The 24229-nt window shown below is 26.9% G+C and overlaps 1 protein-coding gene across 6 annotated transcripts in view; it reads right to left on the bottom strand.

Annotated features, from left to right (window-relative positions):
• Positions 1-436: 436 nt before the first annotated feature.
• Positions 437-24229, bottom strand: part of LOC107457301 (uncharacterized) — a 45945-nt gene continuing 22152 nt past the window's right edge. For 3 of the 6 annotated variants that reach the window (XM_016075440.4, XM_087163547.1, XM_071185607.2), the window contains exons 3-8: positions 21504-22695; positions 18786-18934; positions 17827-17923; positions 16336-16419; positions 12680-12835; positions 437-583 (exon numbers count right to left, since the gene is read on the bottom strand). In XM_016075440.4, coding sequence (XP_015930926.1) covers positions 561-583; positions 12680-12835; positions 16336-16419; positions 17827-17923; positions 18786-18934; positions 21504-22695 — 1701 coding nt within the window. In that variant the 3' untranslated portion in view covers positions 437-560. Of the gene's footprint in view, positions 584-11329; positions 11642-12679; positions 12836-16335; positions 16420-17826; positions 17924-18785; positions 18935-21503; positions 22696-24229 lie in introns of those variants that run through there. The other 3 variants (XM_016075438.4, XM_043044602.3, XM_016075439.4) reach the window with 1 other exon arrangement.

Raw genomic sequence — 24229 nt, 5'->3', positions numbered from 1 at the left:
TTTATTGATAGATTTGTCTAGATCAATGGCTTTTACATTTTTTTGGAAATATGTATTAAATGAGTGATTTGTGGCTTAAACAATCCAGTTTAAAACCAGGCTGACATATTGACTCTCATCTAGGACAGATAGTATGAAATTCCATAATTTTTGTTTAACTTAAATCCTTTGCTTTTGAATTTTCTTACATTTTTGACAGTTAAGTGAATACAATAAAATTATTTTCTTTATTAAAAAAACTGGTTTATTATTTTTTGTACACTCTCTTATATTAATTATTGACCTAAGTGATGGGTGTATCTATTTGTCACAGTACTTTTGTTTGTCGATTTAATAGTTAGTGAGCCTCAAAATTTTATTTTATAAAATTAGAGGTCCACAATCAAAAAGGTTGGTAACTGATGTCAAGGTTAAATTTCAAACACAAAAGAATTAATCATTTCTAATAAAATATTTTATTTCTTTTTTTCAAACTAATAAACGTATATTTAAACACAAACTATAAGATTCCAACATAAAGATAATATATTATATTTCAGCTATTTTGCTGTACAATTCATTCAGGCGTCATCAAAAAATGAACCTAAAAAAGTAAAATAAGAGTCAATAAAAATTAATAAAAAATTAACAAATCATGCACTTAATTTACAAATTAAAGAAATAGGAAAGAACAAGAGGGATTAAATAATAATAAAGAAAAAAATACAAGAAGTTATGAACAATTTAATCTATCAACCATGCATTTGGTTATTAGAATTCAAAATACTATTACACTGCCTTAAAAAAATTTTTATTAGAAAGGAGGGATGCAATTACGGCCTTATAAAGCATAATTCTAATCAAGTAGGCATCTTCTGTGACAAAAATACAAAACAAAACCAAAAAATAACTTAAGAATTTAATGAGTGAAAATAAAATATAAAGAATTAAAAAACAAGGAATTATAAAACACACATCATGCATCAATCTAAAAATTGAATAAATTATTACCTAAACTTTATATTGATCAGTTTTCTTGATAATGATGAAAAAAAGATAAATCAGCACCAACGAATTAGTATGATTTTTAATATTGGCTTTTCATTTTTTTGTTTTGTTTTTAAATTGCAGATAACAAAGATAATACAGAGTGACAAGAAATAATTTGGACACAAAATAATATAAGTAATATAACACGAAATAATATAATAACAAGAAATAATATCTGGAGCAAACTTTCAAATAACATTAAAACTACTGCTTTTAACAGATTTAAAAATGCTTAAAGTGACCTTTCTATAACTTGTTTGTGAATTATCTTCTCTTACAAACAAATAATGAAATAACATAAACTAAAACTTAATCAAGAGAAATAGATTCAAGGAAAAAGTATTTTCTTTTTGACAATTATTGTAACCATGATAACATTGACAATTTGTTAAATAACAATACTTTGTTACAATGCTTTTAAAAAATTAACAGTGCTTATAGTTCAAAAGAAATTTTACTTTAAGGAGTTTGAGAAGTTTATATCAATTTTATGTTAATATATCAAAATATGAAAAACTTCTTACTTCAAAATTACAGAACATATTTTCACTAATTTTTTTTTAGCTCATTTAAAATTTTTGATAATTTAAGACAAGGACCTTTTAAAATGTCAATTTTAAATTGACATTTTAAATTTAGGATGAATCCAAATTTTGATTAACATAAACATTTCACACCTGCTAATAGCTTTTTCTCTTCTTTTATCTAATTTTCTAGACAAGCAACGGAAGCTGATAAAGTTTATCTTATTGTAACAATTTGAAATAATTTGCTAATTATTTATATGCAACAAACAAAAAGTTTTAAAATGGAGAAGAAAAAAAAAAAAAAAAACATTTTCATCATGAAGTATTAAAAGAAAGTGTATTCATTAACTTTCTAAATCTAATATCGATTTCCATGATTAATTAGTAACTGTAAAATTAAATTTTAAAATTTTATGTGATCAATGTTATTATTTACATATTTTCTTCCTAGTTCAATGATAATTCTTAATTCCTTTTATTTCAGAAGTTCAAAACATGAATCCACTTCATAATTCGCATAATTTAAATTAGAGTATTATTGACTTTTTAAGAAGATGTAGCATAGTATAAGATCACTTAAATAGTAAAAAACTATTAAAATTTGTAAGTTAACAATGAGATTTTTGTTTATAAGAAATAGATTACTACATTATAACAATTAACTAATTGAACAATTTGCTCAAAATAAATTTTCTGCAATTTGTGTCAAAAGAAGTGTAAGCAATATTCAATAATTTATTAAGCTATGCAAAATTAAATAGTTTTTATTTTCTATTTAAAAAAAAATAAAGTTAAAAATGTAAAAGAAATCACACAAGATTTTTTGCTACTTTTTTTTAACCTCTTAAAGCAAATTTTTTTATTTGGAAAAACAGGTAAGAATAATCAAGATTCTTTTGGTTGGCAGAAATTGATTATAAAGTTATAGTGTAAGTTATTTTTTGAAATTTCAGTTGCAGGGGGTGAGTAGGAAGCAGGGGGTGGGGCAAAAGTCATAAATAAATTACTGAAAAAGTTTAAAAAATTGGATTACAAGTTTATTTTGAATTTCAAAATATTAAAATCAAATTAAACAAACTCAAGAGATCATCGCTGAAACTTTCTGATCGATTGGCATTCAATCGTCAGAGTCACTCATTATCGGATAACTTTTTCAAAACAAGTTACAAAAACATTTATTAAAAATTCATTTATGGTTGACTGTTTACTTTATGATATTTAACGCAATAAAAATGGAAATATTAGCTTTTTCTCACCAAACAACTGCTTTATAACAAAGAACAAACAAACTCATAGCTAATCATAAAAATTTATAACATGGTTTACACAAAAATATGCTGCACAGTGGTGTCATCTATGATAAATAAGTTTAATTATAATCTAGCCAAGCCATTTTTACTAGAACGGATCTCAGACAGGTATTAGAAATAAAATAATGCGAAACTGCCATGTGAGACACGGGTATTTGCAAATTTGCCGGTAACTTTCGCTCATGTTAGACACAGGCAAATACATTAAGGGGTTAACGAAAGTAATAACAATAAATATATAAAACTTATCTTTAGAAAGGAGAAGAAAAAGCAATGAAAAACAGTTTTATTACATAGAAATATACAGAGTGTAATATTTACATTTTGTTACACAAGTTATAAAGAATGTTTATAAATTCAGCAATAACACAACTTCATAGTAGTAACGTAACTAGAACAAACTATAAATTTGTAGAAATCCACATAAGGTGGGATGCCTCTAAATTTGTTATTTACTTTTATATAATCACTCTCAACAGCTAACTTATAACATGTACAAGTATCACTGGAATGTATTGTGTGATTTTTATTGAATTATAAAAAGGTATAATTTGTTACGATGATTTTTTTGACATGTTTCCTTCAAAGAAATAATAATGGTCAAAGGCTGTCCTCAGAGTTTTTTTTTAGATAAATGATCAAACAACTAAACAAAGTTTAGAGCAAACTAATGAAACAAATTGTAAAAAAAAAAAAGAAAGAAAGAAAAATATGCAATTTTCAACTTTAGAGTATTTTTAAGGATTTTTATAAATCTATAAAAATAGAAAATTTAAATATAGTTAACATTTATATTTAACAAAAGAAATATTGTCAATATAGAATAAAATGTAGGACACGATCAGAAAAAAGAAGATAAAATGTAGGTTAAAATTGAAAATTAAAATGATATACAAGTCATTTATTTTAGTATGATAATTTGGAAAACAATGTCAATCTCTAACATCATAAATTAGTAAAAAATTAATTAAAAGTTTTATAAAACAAAATTTCGTGCAAAATATATTAAGATTTTTTTAATTCATTAGAAAAAGTTAACAGAGCAAAAAACTTTAAGATAATATCCTTCAACTTTAAAAATCTATAAGTTACTTCTTTTATTGTTTTGGAATTTACCTATTGTTTAATTAAAACTCTACTTTTACACATCAAATCAAACTTTTTAGTGAATATTTGAAATTTATGCAATCAGAACTTGAAAATTTAAGTTTTATTAAGTTAAATCAGTCAGCTGAAAGACTATACAAGTTAAAAAAAATTTCTCCTGTTTTGCCCTATTGCAAAGAATGTGAAGTAAATATTAAGATAATATAGCCAGCCCAATAAATAATTTATAGACTTCTGACACTTTTGTTAAACTAAACATCTATTTTAGAATGTTTTAAAGACATCTTCATATATGCTTGTTGAATAAAAATCATTCTAAATACAAAGAATAAAATTTTCATTAAAATGCTAAAAAGTTTAAACATTCTTAAGTAATAAAAGACAAGGCACAACTATAGATTAGGGGGACAGGAAAGTAATGTCATTTTGGCTCATTAAATATTTGTTAGTCTTAAAAACCGATAAATTTTTTCGATACATTTTGTTTATTTTTCGATCTGGCATTGAAAGAATGTTCCTAACGAGAGTGAATAACATTACTGATTAAAAATAAAATCTTGATAACACAAGTATCAAATACAACAAAACAACATTACTTTCCGGTCCCCATAATACAATGCCTTGGGCAGACTATAAACAAAATTTATAATCTAGAAATAAGCAGCTTCTGTGAAATATTATAGAATTAACTTTTTAAAAATTATCTATAAAAGAGCTCAATGAACTTCGTTAACAGTACATAAACTTTGCATAAGTCAAAATTTCTAAAAATATTAAGTAAATGTTAGATTTCAGCTCTATTTAGAATTGCCATAAATAAGCTCCAGAAACTAGTGATTATGTAACAGTGTAAAATTTGTACATACAAAAAATAGTCTTTTTGTTGATAAAACACTGCAAATCTACAATTACTAGTAGAAACATTATGTCTCTGTAGTTTTTAAAAAGCTCATTTGTAACTGATGATATGAGACTAACAACCATCAGTATCACAGACAAAATATGAAATTTGATAAATAACATTCAAAATGTTTTTATGTATTCTAAAAATGTAGCAAATATTAATCAAATTAATAATTATTCAAATTACAATGTAAGACAAGAAAAGTAAATGAAGCTAAACAAAGAAGGGCTTGTAATTGCATTGTAATCCACCAGGGTCTGAATTTTCTTGAATTCAGTTTACCATCAATTTGAAGTGTCAATAAAATTAACCTGAAGATCATAGTTTAATCAAGTTAAATTTCTTAAATATTTATACTTTTGTACAAAATCGGAGAATCAGATTTGATTTATAGGATTTACTTTAGTACAAAAAAAGTAGTTAGATATTTTCTTTTCATTCATATTTAAAAAATTTATGAAAAATTGATTTTGTAAATAAACGAAATTTGAATGATAAATTCTCTTAGATCTAAATAACTGCATGATGGCAAATTTGAAAAATTATGATTTGCAAGTGAAGTGGAAGATTTTACCTTTAACGTAGAAAAAGACAAGGATGTTTCATGCTGTATTTCATTCTCATAATTTATTAAAATTATAAATTATATTATTTTTTAAAGTTATTTTGACCTAAATTAACACAAAACAATGAAAAAAAGTAGGAAATATATGTTTAAAAAAATTCTGCGTTCAAGGGTTAAAGGAGATCACACAAGTTAGTGTAGGAAAAAATTTCCAATAAAATCAAATCTATATTTTAAAAATTGCCATTATACCTGGCAAAACAAATTTTATTAAACTAGTAAAGCAATATCAGTTTAATAGAAATTTCCAAAAGTTATGTAAGTGGTAGATGTAAGGGAGAGATTAACAAATAATAATTTATGAAAAGTGCTGCAATACTAATGAAAATTAATGACTGGAAAAATATAGCCAATCCAATGAATTTGTTATCAAGTAAGCATTTCATTTTACACCTTAGAACAATAAAAAAATCAATGTAAAATCTATATCAACATCATAACAACAGTAATTAAATATTTCATACTTTAAAATTACAGTAGAGCACTTTATTTATGAAAATATTTCTTTGTCCGCAATTATAATATTTTCTCCTCATAAATATTAAATATAAATACATTATTTTACAGTTTTTGCTTTGTAGAGAAAATAATGTGACATTGAAAATCTAAGGAGTAACTTTTCAGGGAGTAAATAGTCAAACCAAATTTTTTAGAAATGAAAACAACATTAGCCAAGTTTGTTGAATAGGAAGATAACAAAAGATTGGATATTTTAATTAAAATTAGCAGACACTTTTATGTAAAGAAATATTCTGTTCAGTTTCAGTGTCTTGAAATCGATAAATAATTTATATCACAAGAGTCATATATGTATATTTATAGATTTTATTTCTTAAAGTTTTTTTTATTAAATATAGTAGGTACAAAATATGAGTAAAAAGAAAGATCGAATGTTTATTCCTCCAGATTTTCTAAATAATCTAAATTTATTTGTCATATTTATCATAACAATTGTACCCCCTGCCAAAAAACTAAAGTAGCCAATTGAAGACTAAAAATAAGAAAAAATATTAATCTTTTGAAACCCTATCCATAAAATTAATTGGTTTTAAGTTATTTTGACAAACTAATGACTAGACATCAGATAATATCAGGGGTCTGTCTAGGTTTTCCTGAGAGGTACCTATTTTGTGAAAACTCAGACATAATTTGTGAAAAATTAAATATTCTATTTAAAAATCAATACAAAAATATGGATTTATCATTTCTTGAGGGATACAAAAATAAAATTTTAAGAAAAAGTATTTTGAGAAAAAGTTAAATTTGTGAAACTACCATTTTTCCTAAAGTTGAATTTGTGAAACTACCGCTAAACGGTAGTAAATTCGGCCTGGACAGACCCCTGAATATGCAATTGCATATTTTAGCACTTTTTGCTGTTGGTGCATATAAATGCATAAAAAGGAATATTTTCCTTTTTAAATGCATATTGGCAGCATTTTATGGTTTATTCCCCCTAAGATCACTATTCCTTTTATGCTAGCATAAGGATAGGACGCTTTCCATTTTGTTTTGTCGTTCTTATTACCTAAAAGGGTCAACTTGTTTCAGCCTGTCTGGGGCTGATTGGAATCACATGAAAAAGATAGAGAAATGCGGTGTGTGTCGAAAGGGGGGGGGGTGTCAAAATATCAAGGTATTCATCATACTGCCATTTTAGGCTTCTTTTTAAAAATTAGAAATATGCAGATTCTGGTAAGAAATATTTTGATTTTGTTCCTGTTAACAAAAACCCTGTTTCAGCTGTGTTTTGCTGAGAAATTTAATAGTATTTAAATAACTTTCAGTTTCGATTTTAAATGAATATTTCAAGTTTTATGTGCATATAATCCACTGCCTACCGATGAAAAATTTAGAATTTTTTTTCAATAATATATACATTATTTTTAATAATATATAATATTAATGAAAGGATTAAAAAAAAAAAAAGTTTTAAATCTTTCAATTTTTATCAATTTTAAAAACTTATATCCAGAAATTTTTTTTCCCAAATAAAGTTAGAAGTACACATAATCAAGCTCATAAACTTGAGTTAAGTAAAAAATAAATGAGCAAAGATAAAAAAATCAAAAATTAAGATCTGCAGTTAAATAGAAATAGATTTAAAAAAAAAAAAAAAAAAAGAGTTTTTAAAACTTAGTTAACACATGAAAACTATCTATCTTATTTTTCATTCATATATAATACGAGTAATAATACTTTTACACAGAAATGGTTTATTAAGCTACTATTTAGAAAAGTTTTTCTTTAACTGTTTAATTTCATTTAAATGAATGAATTCTTATCTAATAAATAAAACATAAGATTACATACCTAGAAGAATAAAAAACTTATTTGATAATAAAATACAAAAACTAAGTGGCCTTTCTTTCGTGTAGTATTTTGAACTGAAGACGAGAAACCAGTGTAGCATTGGGAGCTGTACGATATTTTAATATGATAAATGAGATTTTTTTTAACGATTGTTTTTATTATTAAATAATAACTTAAAAAGAATGCTGCATTAAAGAAACTGTTAGATATCTGCATACTCAAAGCATGATTTCTCTATAAACTCACAATTTTTGATAACATTAAAACAACTAAAATACAAATAAATAATTGCACTTCATATATTATATTAATACTGACAGCATATCAGGAAAAATATTAATTTTCATACTCAGTATTATATGTAACTAAATAGTTTTTTGTTTCTGCACAACAGCTCTACATATCATTTCATTCAATTTACATATAAAAAAGGACAAATATTTAATGTTAAATTATAAATTAATCTAATTTTTACAAAATAATACATATTTACAAAACAATTTAATTTTGCAGCATTTTTAACAAAAGCAGTTTCAATACTAATCAATTCAATACAATTTAAAACCATCTGGTTAAATTCTGCTAATATGAAGCAAGCATATTTTACTGCGGCCAGAAAATGTCAGACAACATCACAATAGGTGATCGAGATGATCTTAGTAAAGATAACAGAATAACAGTGCATTTATTTTATTTTATAATGTTTAAATAAGCCAAAGAAATTATATGAGTTTTAAAGTCTTTTAAATTTAATTTCTTTTCTAAGAATAATTTGATTAATAATAGATCACCAAAATAGGTAGGACAAGTAAATTATATGAAATATATTTGGAAAGAATTACAGCAACTATTATAAAAATAAAAAATATGCACACATTTTTTTAAATTCAATTTTCATTGTTAATTTTATGAACTGGTAAATTCAAAATAAATGTTTCAAAGTTGTGAATTTCATATAATATTGCTTTTATTGAGTAAAAAAATAATAACTCAAAAATATAATTGTAAATTCTTACTTTACAGTTTAATAAAAAGTGTTTGAATTAGATAGTCAAAATCATTTAAAATGATGAAAAAATATTTTATTTTGAGTTGTTGAAAACAAAGAAATGCACTAATATAGATGCCTAACTTTCTTTGGTATATACTAGAATTACAGATCTACTTTAAATTTAACATTTCAATGTTCAATTTCAAAATTAAAGACTGATTGTATATGTTTTTTTTAATAGCATATTTATCTTTTAAAAACAAAAAACTACAGCATACACACAATTTTACTTGATATAATTGATTAGTAAAGTATTCATGTCTATGTAAAAAAGAGGATTAAAAAAAAATTTGTGTTATTACCAGCTAAATTATTATAATTCATTTTTGGTTCTCCTAGACCGCTTTCAGGAACAAAATTTCAACCAACAATATGGGATTTACATAAAGTGTATTGCAATCGATAAATGAAACTGCATGAAAATTCATTCAATAATCATTTTATTATGACGATTTATTAATTCTCAAAATCTACACTTAATCATATAGTTTTAGGATAAAGGGAAAAATAAACCATATACTAAAGAGCATAGGCAAATGAATCTCTTTACTAAAGTAAAATCAATAAATTATTATTATTACCCTACGGAAGATGTTTGTTTGGTTCTATGGAGACAGGGAGGTTCATTGGAGGTTATTGTTGTTAAAAGGAGGTCAAACATTAGAAATATTTAATACGATTATTTGTCCCAATATAAGAGCCTGAATTATTATAAGACCTGAGACCCCACTGGGCATAGGGACTCTAAATGTTACTTATAATTTTTGTGTATTTTTCCTTAAGAATTGTCAATAAGAATAGAATTATGCATTAAAGAAAAAATTGAATTCTGCATTAGCTAACTAATATATCATAATTTATTTATGTTATAAATATTTTAAAAGCATTTTGCAAATAAACAACACGTAAGTTTGGTTTAAAGTTATGCCCAGTGGGGACCTCAACAGTTCTGTGCCTACAGCCCCTGAATTTTCAAATTAGGTTTTGCCCTATACCAATTATTATAATATCAGCCCCATAAAAAAGCCATGCAAATTATTTTTATTATTATTACATTAAGATTGTTGAGAGTCTACTGTATGTCCTACTTTTAATAAATATAATCGATTTTAAGATCGTACGCACACAATTTTTGTTTGTGATATTGGTTTTAAAATAATAGCCTTGAATTACATGGTTGTTATGCTTATCTTAACATCCATGAATTTCTTGGTGATAATTGCATGGTTGTTGTAATCCTATAGCCATGCAAATTAATCATTATTACCTTCTAATTATATCACAGATAATTAGAAGTCTACTGTTTGTCTTGTGTCTAACGAAAAAAAAAAAAAAAAGACTTTCCTAATGTGTGTGTGTATTATATAAGGAACAAAATTTTTGTTACAAGGCTCAGTTTTAATTTAATTTAATTAAATAACCATGCAATGCATTTTATTAATATTATATCCCAAATAATTGGACGGCCACTGTACACATTATTTTTAATAAATAGAATGAATTTAATCCTAAATCAATGTAATTTATACTTTTATAATTTTACCTTAGATAATCAGGACTCTATGACATGTTCTATTTCTAATGAATAGAAATGGATTTAAAACATGTTCATATCATACAAAATTTTCGTTATAAAGCACAGTTTAAATGTAGTTGTAAAAAGAAATCAGAATGTATAGATACTAAAAGTTAAAACAATTACGATATATCACTAGAAGAGCATTTCACTATACAAAAATTAACTATCTAGGCATTCTGTGAGCTAAATGCAGTTTAACACTTTTGGAATAAGTAGGAACACGCCTAGAGACAGATATTTGAACACTACCCACTGTTCTTTTAGGTTGCTGCTGTTGAGAGGGAGGTGAAAGTTGAATATGAGAGCTGGTATAATACAGTCAAACCCCGCTATAGTGAACCTTCAGGAGACCAAAATTTCGGTTCACTATAACTGGGAGTTGACTATATCTGTTCCGCAAACAATTGTAACTAATGGTTTCGATCTACTTCTTTTTATTAAACATTATTTAAGTAAATGAACAATAAAATTAAATACAAAAATGACTGAAAAATAATACATAGTAACAAAAAAATTTGTTAACTTGCTTTTATTTTTTATTACTTTTCATCCTGTGTACAAAAAAAAAATTAGTAATCTTTAGCAGATGTAGAGAAAAATTTGTCCATACATCTGCCTTGTTTAGGGATGGAAAAGTGAGATAAAAGAAGCAAACAAGAAAAAATGCTTATCGCTACATTCCACACTATAGATGGTTTTAAAAATCACTATAAGTATTTATTTTGAAGTAGACATTTTAAAATTATTAAAAAAAATCAGTGAAAGACAGAAAAAAGTTCATAATATCCAACCTCACTTTTTTAGTTCACTATATCCACAAAAAATAACATTATACGTGTATAGCAAGGTACGGGACCGAACATTTCGTTCACTATATCCGGGAGTTCATTATAAACCGTGTTCACTATGGCGGGGTTTGACTGTAGTTTGTTTTAAATTCTACGTAACCTGAAGAAAGAGAATAAGAGCATAAAAAGGTAAATATATCACTAAAAGAGCATTTCACTACACAAAAATTAATTATCTAGGCATTCTGTGTGTTAAATGCAGTTTAACACTTTTGGAATAAGTAGGAACACGCCTAGTGACAGATATTTGAACACTACCCACTGCTCTTTTAGGTTGCTGCTGTTGAGAGGGAGGTGAAAGTTGAATATGAGAGCTGGTAGAATAGTTTGTTTTAAATTCTACATAACCTGAAGAAAGAGAATAAGAGCATAAAAAGGTAAAAGAGAAAGAAATTGAAACAAAGTAAATTTTTTATAAGACTTTTTACTGATAAAGCATACCATAATGATCAGATTTAGAGATATTTTATAATTCAATATAATTTCGAGAGAAAACTTATGCAATTTTAAATCATATAATTTTTTAAATATTTCATCTAAATAACTGTATAATAAATTTTATATTTAAGCTTGTCAAAAATTTATTTTTTGTTTATAATTCAATGATGAATTTCATTTTTGACACAAAGTTAATAAATAAATGTTGCAAAGAGTATCAGCACAAAACTTTCTTGCATTAACATTAATTATAAATTAGTTGAAAAATTAAGGTAATAATAATATAAGTAATGATAATTAAAGTAATGATAAATTTTTCATGAAAATAAGAAATATATTTTATATTTCAATGTAAATTCAAGAGAAAACTTCTGTCTTTAAAGATCATATAATTCATTTTAATATTTTATCAAAATAACTGCATAATTGATTTTATAACAAAACTTGTCAAAAATTTATCTTTTGTTTATAATTCAAATGATAAATTTCATTTTCGACACAAAAGTAAATTAATTAAATGTTGCGAAGAATACATGCACATAATTTCTTTACATTTAATTAGTTATAAATTTAAGTTATAAATTAATTGATAAATTGAAGTTAAAGTTGAGAAATTTTCCATGAAAATAAGAATATTTCTAAAGTTAGTTAACCTTTCAAGTTGCAAAAAGTATAATTATAATTAGAGAACAAAAACTCATTTAAACTCTAATAATAATAATAGTTCACAATAGAAATAAACAATAAATGACATTAAAAATTCAATTAAATCACATGAATAAAGATAGTTAGTAAAAAAATTTAAATTTGGTAAACTGAAACAATATTAAACATACTTAACAGATAAAATATTTTTTAAATGCAAAATATAAATTACATACATTTTAAAGCAGATATAAAGAGATTATATTTTTAGATTTAAAAATTAAATGTTCATGAGTAACTCACCTGAATTTTTAGAAATTTCACATATTTCACATTTTTCTAATGCCGGATGATTTACAAAAGTACACTTTTTACATTTCCAGGAATTCTTTTCATCATCTTCATCATACAGAATTTGCTCAGATTTAACTGGATTTTCTTTCTTAGAAGCTTTTTGTCCTAAAATTAGAAATTAAAAATTAGCTCTAATTATAGACATTTGACACATTTTGATTTTATCTAGATCTCTCTCTATATATATATACATATAGTGTGCAAAAAAAAAAAATTACAAAAAAACGGCAACCCTTTAAAACTTTTGATCTAATGATTGGATCTTCAGACTCTAGGACTCATTCCGATTGATTCAAAAGGGTAACCTCAAATCTGCTAATTAATTAGTGCAGACAATATTTTAAGTTACGAAATCAAATACTAAAGTGTACTTTTGTTGAATACACATATACCCTTGAACCATTTAGTCTTAGAACATGAAGATCCAATCATTAGATCAAAAGTTATTTAGGGCGGTACTTTTTTATTTCGCACATTGTACATCTGTCTTACATAGTACATTATCTTACACTGTAACATTTGTCTTACATAGTACATGATCTTACATAGCACCAAAATGACTCTTTAGTGTCATTATTTCTCTATCTAATTAGTAGAGCTGTACTTAAATTTTTTAAATATTTAGTCATATTAATGCAGGAAATGTATTCCCCACTTTATGCACATGCACTTCATTGTGCACATTCTAACCCTTTAACTAAACAGTGGTTAGATGGGCAACCTCGCGCAGCAAAGCTGAAGAGGCAGACAGACTCTTCTTTTATGTTAATTGATTTGTGTTCAGTCCTGATATTAATAAATGTTTGTCAGTTTAGATATGGTCGTTGCCTTTTCCAATAACAATAATAAAGTATAGTAACAACAGAAAAATGCAATAGATATCAATATAACAAAGCTTATCCTAGTTGTAAAACAAGAGAATTAAGAGTTTACAGAAACAGAATTACAAATAAATTAGTATATAACAAAAGAACTCTCTCTCAGAGATGTAACAGCTCAAAGCTGACATGTGCCCATTCAAGTTTTCTTAATCTAGGGCATTGAGGTGCATGAGCAAATGTTCTAGTTTGTTGGTTAGCCGAACAAGGGGCTGAGTCAACCCAACCAGTCCGAGGACGAAATCCCGGACCTACAGTATGAGACTCAGCCGCCAAACGTCAATTAAATAAAAGAATTATATATAAATTAGCATATAGTACATTTTTATTAATAAAATTAACATGTAATTAAATTATCCTTGGGGTCAATGAAAGTTAAAGGTAGTCAATAGTTACTCTAAAGAACATTAAATTGTTATACATGACAAGACATAAACATGACATGAAATTATACAACAGCAACTTTTACTTATAACAGTTATCTATAAAAACCTGATGAAAATCAAATTGGAAAAAAAAAGAAAATATAATAACAAAATAATTAAAATAGTAATTGTAATTACGAAAATAAATTACAATAAAAATAAACTCAAATGGAAAGTACAATAATTTGGAATGCTCACACATTTTGTTTAAAAACTGAGAGTAATGAGTTAAACTTAAGGCATGAGAGTGCTGAAACACCTTTCCTGTGGTTTGCAGTATAAGTTACAAGAAGGAGCAGCAACTAACTTATTGATTGTATCGTCTGATTGAAATTAAAATTATGTTGCGCCTACATTATTTTTAAAGCTTTGAAGAGTCACCTCTTCCCAACTAGTAGTTTTAAGTCTCACTTGCCGCGTTCTTTCAAAATCATTATAAACCACTCTCTGGCTTCCTATGTTCTAAAATCCATGCAAACTCCATATATCACCATGGGTCCCCCATGAATTAATCAGAAAGGGAAAAATCCTTTAACACCATGGAGAACAAAAGATTCTTGTGGGTTTTAAAATAACCCTTTGATGCAGCAGGGACACCAGTGTTCCTTTTACATATTTTTTAATAACAAAAAACAGCCAAACAGTTATGATTAGATTATCGGAATTATATTTGTTCTAAAATATAAAACCCAAAAAAAAGTTGTTTGAAAATTTTTTTCATTCATATTTAAAAATTTATCAATAATTGACTTTGTAAATTAAAAAAAATTTCAATGGCAAATAATTGTTTCTTATTGATCTGAATAAGAGCAAAATTGAAAAAATACTGTTTGGAAGTGTGCCTTGTTTAGGAGATTTTACCTTCAACAAAGAAAAAGACACTGGTGTTTTATCCCGTATTTCATATCCATAAATTATTAAATTTCTAAATATTATATTTTTTACTTATTGTGAACTATATTAATACAAAATAATGAAAAAAGTACGAAAAATATGTTGAATAAAAGTTCTGCGTCAAAGCTTTAAAGGAGAGTGATAGTAATGTCATCAAGAACACTTGGCACACAGATATTAAAATCACAAAATGAGATGAGGTGCTTTGTTAATAGTGGGGGGGGGGGGGGAAGGTGATATCGCATGTCTACCTTCATCTAAAAAAGGTACCTCAAGATTAAATCGAGTTAGCATGCCTTATATATTAGTGAATTGATGATTAATAATAGTAGTGGTAGTTATGCCACAAGACTCCCCCATTAGAATGTTATCAGGGATAGAATTCAATGGACGGATAAAACTAGTTGCCATATTTGCGAAAGACCAGGAGAGCTGCATTAAGTTCAACGAATTTTGAGCGCTTGAGGTGAGAGCTGTATTAAGTTCACGGTTGTGTGTTTGGTCTATCCTGTGTTGTTATTAGCAATTGAGTGTGTGCAGAATCCCGTTGTATGTAGACTGAGAAGCAACAGCGTGAAGAGGACAATGACACAGTCACAAATAGCAATTCAACAGTTCAATGTGAACCATCTATCGAAGTGGGCATTACTTTCAATGTAGGGGAGTTCATATCACGTCCGGATCACCACTGTGGTAGTTGGTAAATTCTCAGGAGACTAATCATTAGAATTTACATCATATTAAAATTTATTAACATTCAAAATATTAAAGTAAAAATAAGGTGAATAATCAGCATAGCATATCAAACTACAGAGACAGTTTATATTGCTCTGGCGAATGAAAAGTTAAAATTCAAGTTTTTGCTCGTAACTGTCGCAGTTACAATTAAGGTGAGTAGCCGCAATGGCCTTAAGGATGGAACTCAGGGAAAAAAAGGAGCAGATAATTGGCAAAGGTTAGTTGTGTATGTGTGAAATTAATTCAATAATCTTTTACGACATTTATTGTAGCAATGAATTTTTAATTGCAATTCAAATATTGAAGAATAAACTTTTAAATTAAAAAGAAAACTATCAACACACACGGCACAAACTGAAATAGTTTTAAATGCACATTTTGCAGATATAAAACATTAAACAAAAAATTAAATAAATAGCTAAATGTATAAATTTATTTAAATAATTGAAAAATATGAACATAAAAAAAGGAATGCTGGAAATAGCACATTTATATATCTTAACATTTAAATAGATAATATGAATATTGTAACAAAACCATACAAAATATGAATAAATTTCAATCGTTTAGTAACAATATAAAATTTACAGTAAAAACAATAATAAATAAATTTGAAACTGAAAGACCAAAATGTATCTGTTAAAATAAAGCTAATAAAATATATACAAACCACTATGAGAATATAAAGCTAATCCATCATTTGGTCCAGTGAAGATGTTAGAATAAAAATCTTCATTTGTTTCTCCAACTGGAACTATTGAAATAGTATAAAGCAAATTAATAAGAAACAAATTATTTCAAATACATAAATTATAGAGCAGATCAAAAGCTTTAAAAAAATCACGGGTTTCTAAACTCTTTTATGAAAGAAAAACATTGCTATTAAAATGTTTTAACAAAGGCTTAAGCTTCTACCATGGCTGAATGCCCTTATATAGCAAGACGGAAAAGAGAAAAAACTGGTACGTAAGACATTTCATTCCAGCATTTTTTTCGAAAAAAATAAAATATCTGTAACTATCAAGATTTCTTTTATAATTTTAGCATATATATAAAACTGCTTCTTTTCCAAGATAAAGTATATATTGTTGAATAGTTTAAAAAAAGAATAAGTAAACTCCTCCCAAAAACTAGATATAACTGAAAAGGATTTACTACCAGCCTTTCCTCTTTTCCGTCTCGCTTTCACCCCTGGCTTCTACTAAGAGCAAAAAATGATTTTATTTTTTAATTTGATTTTAACATTAGAGTGATTTATATCTCTTGAAATGAAAGATTTCAAAACTCTCAAAATTATTAAAGACAGTATTTATATCAGCAGTTAGAGTACTATGGAAATTTTTTCATTAAAAGAGAACTTTTCCTTAAAATATAAAAAGGACTCTACAAACAAGCTAAAAATATTTTGATGTTTGGTTGGAAAAGTTTTCAGTTAATAAAAGGTATAAAAGTAATTGCAGCACTTTTGTACCTTAAAAACAGTAACGTTCCTTTTCAGCAGTACATGAAGCAGAAGTACAATTGCAAAGAGTTTTCAGTACATATACATTGTTTTCATGTACTTCATTTTTGGCATCTTCTTCTGACTGTCATTGTCACTCCAGTGCTTTTTGTTTTAAAATGAATCTAGACTTAAGACACAAATCTACTGAAAATATTGTAACTGCTTACAATTAATGTAGACTGTGAACAAAACTTTAAAAGAGAAGTTGTGAAGTCAACTGATGTGGTTTACGTTAATAATTCACTATAAGGTTGATATTGAGATTACATTATTTGTATTTTATCATTATTATATAAGATCTTTTATCATATAAAACAACATTTTTTGAGAATTATTTGCTATCATAACTGTTGTGAGTTAACACTTATTTATTATCAGGTTAAATTTTGTCCATTTCTGGGCCAGTACACTATGTTGATTTTGAAAATAAAATCTACATTTTAACACTATCAAACACTAAAACAAACAATATGTATATTAGTAAAACAGTAGAGTTGAAACTTGACTTTAACAAAGCGGCTACAAAAAATAATGTGCCCTCTACTATGCCATAAATTTATTTTTCAGTTAAACGAAAATTATCAACACACTGCTTTAAATTTAATGAATATAATAATAAAAAAAATATAATGTAACATAAAAATCATATACACTTACTTTGACCTTTACTAATCATATCATATTCTAAGAGCAGGCAATTGCATTCTAGTCTTAGTTGCCGATTTTCTGCTTTTAGTTTTTTAATAACTTCTCCCTGAAATGAAATAAATAAATTTCAATTTGGCAATAAATTTAAAACTTCGGCAAAAAAGGGCATAGTTTCATTTTTGTAACATAATTCATCTTTATACATTCACATCATGTCATAGACGTAAATGAAAGGTAGATAGATTCAAAAATTTATAAACAGTTAATTTAGAGTAATAAATATAATAATATAAAACAATAATACTCATTATATCCACAATTCTTGAAAAATGAAGCATTAAGTAAGAACCCAGCTAAACTGTTATTTTCACTTTGAGTATAAGAACTGTATAGTATTGTATATACAACCCAATTTCCATTGCCTGCACATTTTTCATTTATTGAGGCTTAATTGGTTGAATATTTGGACCTTTTTAATAATTTAAAGTGAACACAGTAATTTGATAAACTCAGAATTTAAAATTTTTACCTTGTTATCATTTAGCTGAAACATGTATGCAGCATATAATACTAGTACTACCGATGGAGCCGTAAGTGTTAATATATATTCAGTAGGTCATAGTGAAATTAACAAACATGAAAAATAATTAAACTAAAAAAAAATCCAAAATTTCAAAGAAATTATCATTTTATTATTACAGTAAAATTAAAAGAGTTGAAACTGAATAACGGGCCATTCTATTTTAATACACTACTATTTTGCAGAGAGATACTTTTAAACAGTTTCGCATCACTAATTCCAGTAACACACACGCAAAAAAAAAAAAAAAAAGAAGTAAAAGAAAAATAAACATTGCTATCTAAAGCACTTTAGTTGTAACTTGTAAAAAAAGAATCTAATTACTCTATATTAAACCTCTAAAAATTAAAATCCTCATCGCTTTATATTAATAAATAATAATACTCACATATGAAGAGGATACTATGTTTTCTTTTCTCTTAAGTAATTCAAACTCCATTCTATTAACTTCTGATTTTAAATTAGAAAATATAGATTTTGCTTTATCCAATTCTTCTTGAACAATTTTCAGTTGGGAACGTTGATGACTTTTAACAGCTATAGGAAAAAATAAAATTAATAAATAATTCATAATAATTCTAATTCTCAAAATAAAAAACAAAATATAACTATCCAAACTAGACAGTTATTTAAGTTTTTAAATTTTAAAACTAAAGAAACAATTATAACAGCAAATGAGCGGAAGTACAGAGTGCAAAATAAAAAAGATTTCACCCTGAATAATTTTATTTCCAATGATCAAATTTTACGTACCAAATGTCAATTAAATGTAAGTGTCTTAAAATATCCCAGTACCTTATATAACAACTTTACTTTAAAATTAGATTTTTAATTATCTGGCCATGTGTGATTCACAGAACTAATCAACAATTATTTCATTATACCTTTTTCTCCTTCTTTATGCTACCATGTAGATTTTTTCCGATAATATACAAATCTATTTTGTTTAAATTTTATTAGTACTTAAAATTCTTATTTAAATTAAGACTCCCTTTAAATGATTGTCAAGCTTTTTTTTTAGAGTCTCAGAACTATAGCCAGTTAGCTGATAAGAATTTAAGAGCATTTTATATATTTAAATTACTCAGTGCAAAACGTCTGACTGATCGTCTTAAATGATGCACCTTTTTTCTCGAAGATTGAACAAACAAATTATTTATTTATTTGTTTTTTATTTGTTTGACTTGTAAAAAGCAAATGCACATTTTGCAACTTGAAAAACCACAACTGCTTGCTTTGTTTTTTAAATGACAAGAATTCTATCTGTAACTTTATTTCGACGTTTAAGTTTGTATATTACACTGTTTACGCAAGATATTATTATTAGTATAATTTGTTATCAGGAAAATGCCTTATTTTGTTAAACAACAAATACTAAAAGTTGAAATTTGTAAAAAAATTCCAAAGTCTTGCTATTTTTAGAATTATCGTCCGATTTTAAATATATAATAAAAAATAAGCAATTTTTGAACCCATATATTGATATTTAAAAATTTAAAAAAAATGCAGCGAAAGGGTTAAAATTCTTCTTAAAGAAACTATAAATTCAAATTTTTCCCATATTTCGTCATACCTACCCAGTTTTAGATTGATGGGTACAAACTCATCTTAAAAGTAGCTGGTGTGCAATGCTGACTACACAGTCACCATCATGCCTTTAATCTCAAAATTGCAGAGCCTTAACTTCTAGGGCCCCCTTAGCACACAACTGGCTTTTGCTAGTTGTGAGCTAAGTTTAGTACTTTTAATAAATAATTTAGCACTTTTAATAAATAATTTTACTTTCTATAGGTTTAGTGTTCCTTCAAGTTAAAGTTAAGTAAATGATTGGGATCCAAAACTTGTATTCACATTTTTCAAAGGATAAATTCTGTATTAATTCTAATACAATCAATAAAAAAATACTTCATACCTTTTCTAAAATAGTCTTAGAACATATTTGCCTCAAGATCTTTTTAATTATTTAATGCTACTTTTATTCTAATGCCCAAATTATTTATACCCTGAGCTGAATGTTTAGCTTTTAAAAAAATTTTTACATCATTTTAATAACAGTAATATATTGATTATTTTGTATTCTTAGTCATTTTTCGGATGCTTCCTTTTACTGCATGTTGGAGGCTATAGCCCTTTCTCCCGTTTGCCAATAATTCTATTAGACATTGGAAACTAGGTTTACTCTGAAGCCAGGACTCCAGCATTTCGGAGTTCCTCCTTATTAAAAGTGGGTCCCTATTTAAGATATAAGTTCTCTTCCTCTTTATTCATCTATTAATAATATAGTACATACATATTCATAATTTTAAAACAACAACAAAAAAGGTGTTAAATTTGAAAAATCAAAGAAAAACAATCTAATATAAATTCAGAATACTAATTTTTTCATAAAGAAAAAGTTTTTTATTTTATTTGAATGTTTAAAATTAGGTTATGATTTATCCTACATGGAATTTTTTTTTTCCTCTTTGGAGAATTGCATGTTCCCAGGGACACATAATAAATTATTTTTCGTTTCCAATTCATGACGTGTATTTGACATTTTATAATGTGTGACCATGGGGTCTGAACTCCCCAAAATGAGTAAGAAAAATCACGAAAATAAATGGAAAAAAAATTGTTTTCTACTTGATTGGAAAAAAAATCATCTAAAGAAAATTCAATGTCACGGTAAATTACACTTATTCTAACTTTCTGGAAAAATTGAAGCACATAATATTTTGTTAATGGTTTCTTATTTACTTTCCTTATCTAGGCAAAAAACTCACCTCGTCAATATGGTTGTCTGTTGCAAAGAAAACAAGAAATAGCGTATTTCAAAAAGAAGGGGTATCTCTCGCTGACCTGAGCCAAAACCTGTCTTAAACATTGTGCCACACACCTTGAAAGAGTTAAACATCGTAACCATAGTCACCGACATTGCTCCAGATGAATGCCGGGGGTTTACCTAGATAGTTACTATTACTCTTTGGTTAGCTTACTTAGAGATTGTGAAGGGCATATACAGTTATATAGTTAAATAGTAAAATTCCTTATACCCCCTCCCATAAAATAAAATCCTGACTAAGCCACAGTCAAAAATATTCTAGATTATAAATGAACATCCTACCTTGAATGTAATCCGGCGTTGTTTGATAACCATGCGAAGGAGGGTGCTTTAGTTCCTTTTTATTGTTAGGATCTAAAAACCAGCCAATATCTTTACTAGATCTCTGATCACTAACAGAAGAAACTGACACATTTTCTTTCTGTTCAAAATATTCAGGATGATTGTTCAAATTTATTTGTGGAATTTTCACTCTCTTAGATGAACTAGAAAACTTATCGAATTTGAAATTTAAATTCTGACTAGAAGATTCTGAATAATCACTACTATAGTTTTTTCCAGAGGAAACTTTATTAGAAGAATAATCAATATTTGGATTTTGGGCAACAGGAGGTCTTTGAAGTCTTAAAGCTGTAAATGTTGCACCCTGTGCACCCACCGATATCTGAACATGAGAGCCGAAGTCTCTATAGTTACAAGGCCTCCCCATACCAGTGGGAACTGAGGAAATTTCCAATGGCAGCTGATCTGAATATTGAGGTTGTAGCTGAAAATTTACTGAGGTCGTATGGCGGCCAGGTCTTGAAGAATGAGAAGCAGTAGCACATACAGTATTACTATATACATTCATTTGTTGTTGTTGATATGGTAGCATGGGGGTTATACTAAGTTTCACAGCATGCTTTTTCGATGAATCAGTCTTGTTTGAATTTGTAAAGCTTTGATTGAAGTTATTATCACTTGTACCACATGGCTCTATGATATGTTCCTTGGTAGTGGAAAACATCATTTGATTAGAATAACTTGGATCACGAGGAATCTGTTGAAATACATGACTAGACTCTGGAACTGATGTAAACATGTTTACAAAAGGTCTTTCAGAATCATCTATAATTGGAGCAGAGCGACTCTCTTGTTGTGGAAGATTAGCAAAGTTTGTAGATTTGGTGGATAAGTGGATAACGTTTGTACTTCGGTTAGTTCTAGGAGAAGAACTAGGTGGATTGGAAAATTGATGCAAATCAGAATCCTTGAAATTAAAGTTATTAGGAGCCATTTTGAAGTTAGGTTCAGGAGGAATATTAAAATTTATAATGTTTGATATGGAATCAAAGTTTTCTTCGGTGCTTTTAGTTATTTTGTCGTTGGTTTTATTATCAGTCTGGCGAAAATCTGAGAACTGATGACTATGGTGAAAGTGATTTTCACTTTCTTGTTGAAGGAGACTTAAACATTTAGCTTGGTCTTGTGCATACTAAAAGACAAAAATAAATTCAGTAAAAAAGTACTAAATATAAAATAATACACAATTCTGATTTGATACATTTTGCAATAATAAAAATTTCATATACATAATAAAAGCAAGCCAAGCTTTTAGCAGTTAATAGTAGAGGACTGAATATTGAAGAAAAAGAGGTGTAGTGGATCTAAACAGTATGTTTCTTATTAATATGCCGTATTTTTTACTAGCTGGTACACAGTTTCTTAACTCTGATTTGCCATTATTTCAATTAATACTGGACTCAATTAATTCTGGTGTATACTATTAAATTTATAAATCTTATTTAATTCCAAAAATTAGGTTTGAGTCAAAGCATCTGACTTTGCAAAGCCACACAGTCACAACTCCCACAAAGATTTGAAATTCAATTAATTTTAAATTAATTAATTTTAATGAATATTTTTTAAGTTATAGCAAAAAAACACAAAACAAAAAAAATTATGTTCATATCTCTATAAATATTTAAAACAGTCTTACGAAATTTTGTGTAATTATTGTATATAATAATCTAAATAATTGTAACAAGTAACAAATTGTTTGCGATATATATTTTTACTGAGTATGTTCAAAAACACGATTTATTGTTGGTCCGTCAAACCCCTAAAAGCTTTAAACTTTACTGATAAAGTATGAGGAAATCGCATGATGTAAATACTTCTGAAATTATGATTCTTTTAGTATTTCTTGAGAAATATAAAAAAATGAATGTACATTGATAACAAAAGAATTCTATATACATTGTACTACAGATATAACTGCTATAAAACTGTGCAGTTTTAATATTAATGTGGAAAGAGGTGTTTTATCTGCCTTCAAAAGTGATAAGCACCAGAGAAAAATTGCTTCATTGGGTAAATTTTAATCATGAGTTTGCCGTGAGAAATAAAATCATTTAAAAGATCTTTACAGAGCCGCGAGGGCTTAGGTGATAGAACGTGGTAGGTGATAGACCGGGGTTCGATCCTAGGGATGGCTGGTCGATACGAATTCCGCATCCCGCTTGCACCGACCACAGTGCTCACGTGAAATATCCTCAGTGGTAGATCATGGGTTAGAGTCCCTTTGCCGTCAGGTTAACCGTGGGAGGTTCTCGTGGTCTTCCTCTCCATGTAACGCAAATGCGGGTTAGTTCCATCAAAAAGTCCTCCACGAAGGCAAATTTTTCCCATTACTTGATCAAGGAGTTTCCTTGTCTTCTGGATTGGGTTTTAAATTACAAGGCTATGAAGTTGAACATTTAAAGTCGTAAACCCGAAAATTGGGTCGGCTGTCAATAACGGTTATGAAAAAAAAAGATCTTTACAATTAATAATTATTTTAATGGAATTAACTACTAAAAATGGGTCTTGCTTAATCTAAAAATATAAAGTCCCCAACAAGAGCAAAAAATAATAAACAAAAAATATATATTTTATCTTTATAAATTGTCTTAATTAACTGTTATAATTGTCTATATGTCTTTCCATTTTGTGAACATTTTATAGTATTGTTCCGTACTGATTGATGT

This window comes from Parasteatoda tepidariorum, chromosome 5 (genome assembly GCF_982258835.1).
Source record: "Parasteatoda tepidariorum strain Cologne lab strain chromosome 5, Ptep-v5.0, whole genome shotgun sequence".
In the NCBI taxonomy this organism is placed as follows: Eukaryota; Metazoa; Arthropoda; class Arachnida; order Araneae; family Theridiidae; genus Parasteatoda; species Parasteatoda tepidariorum.
Note: the sequence above shows the minus strand (reverse complement) of the source record. Positions and strands in the feature narration are given on the sequence as shown.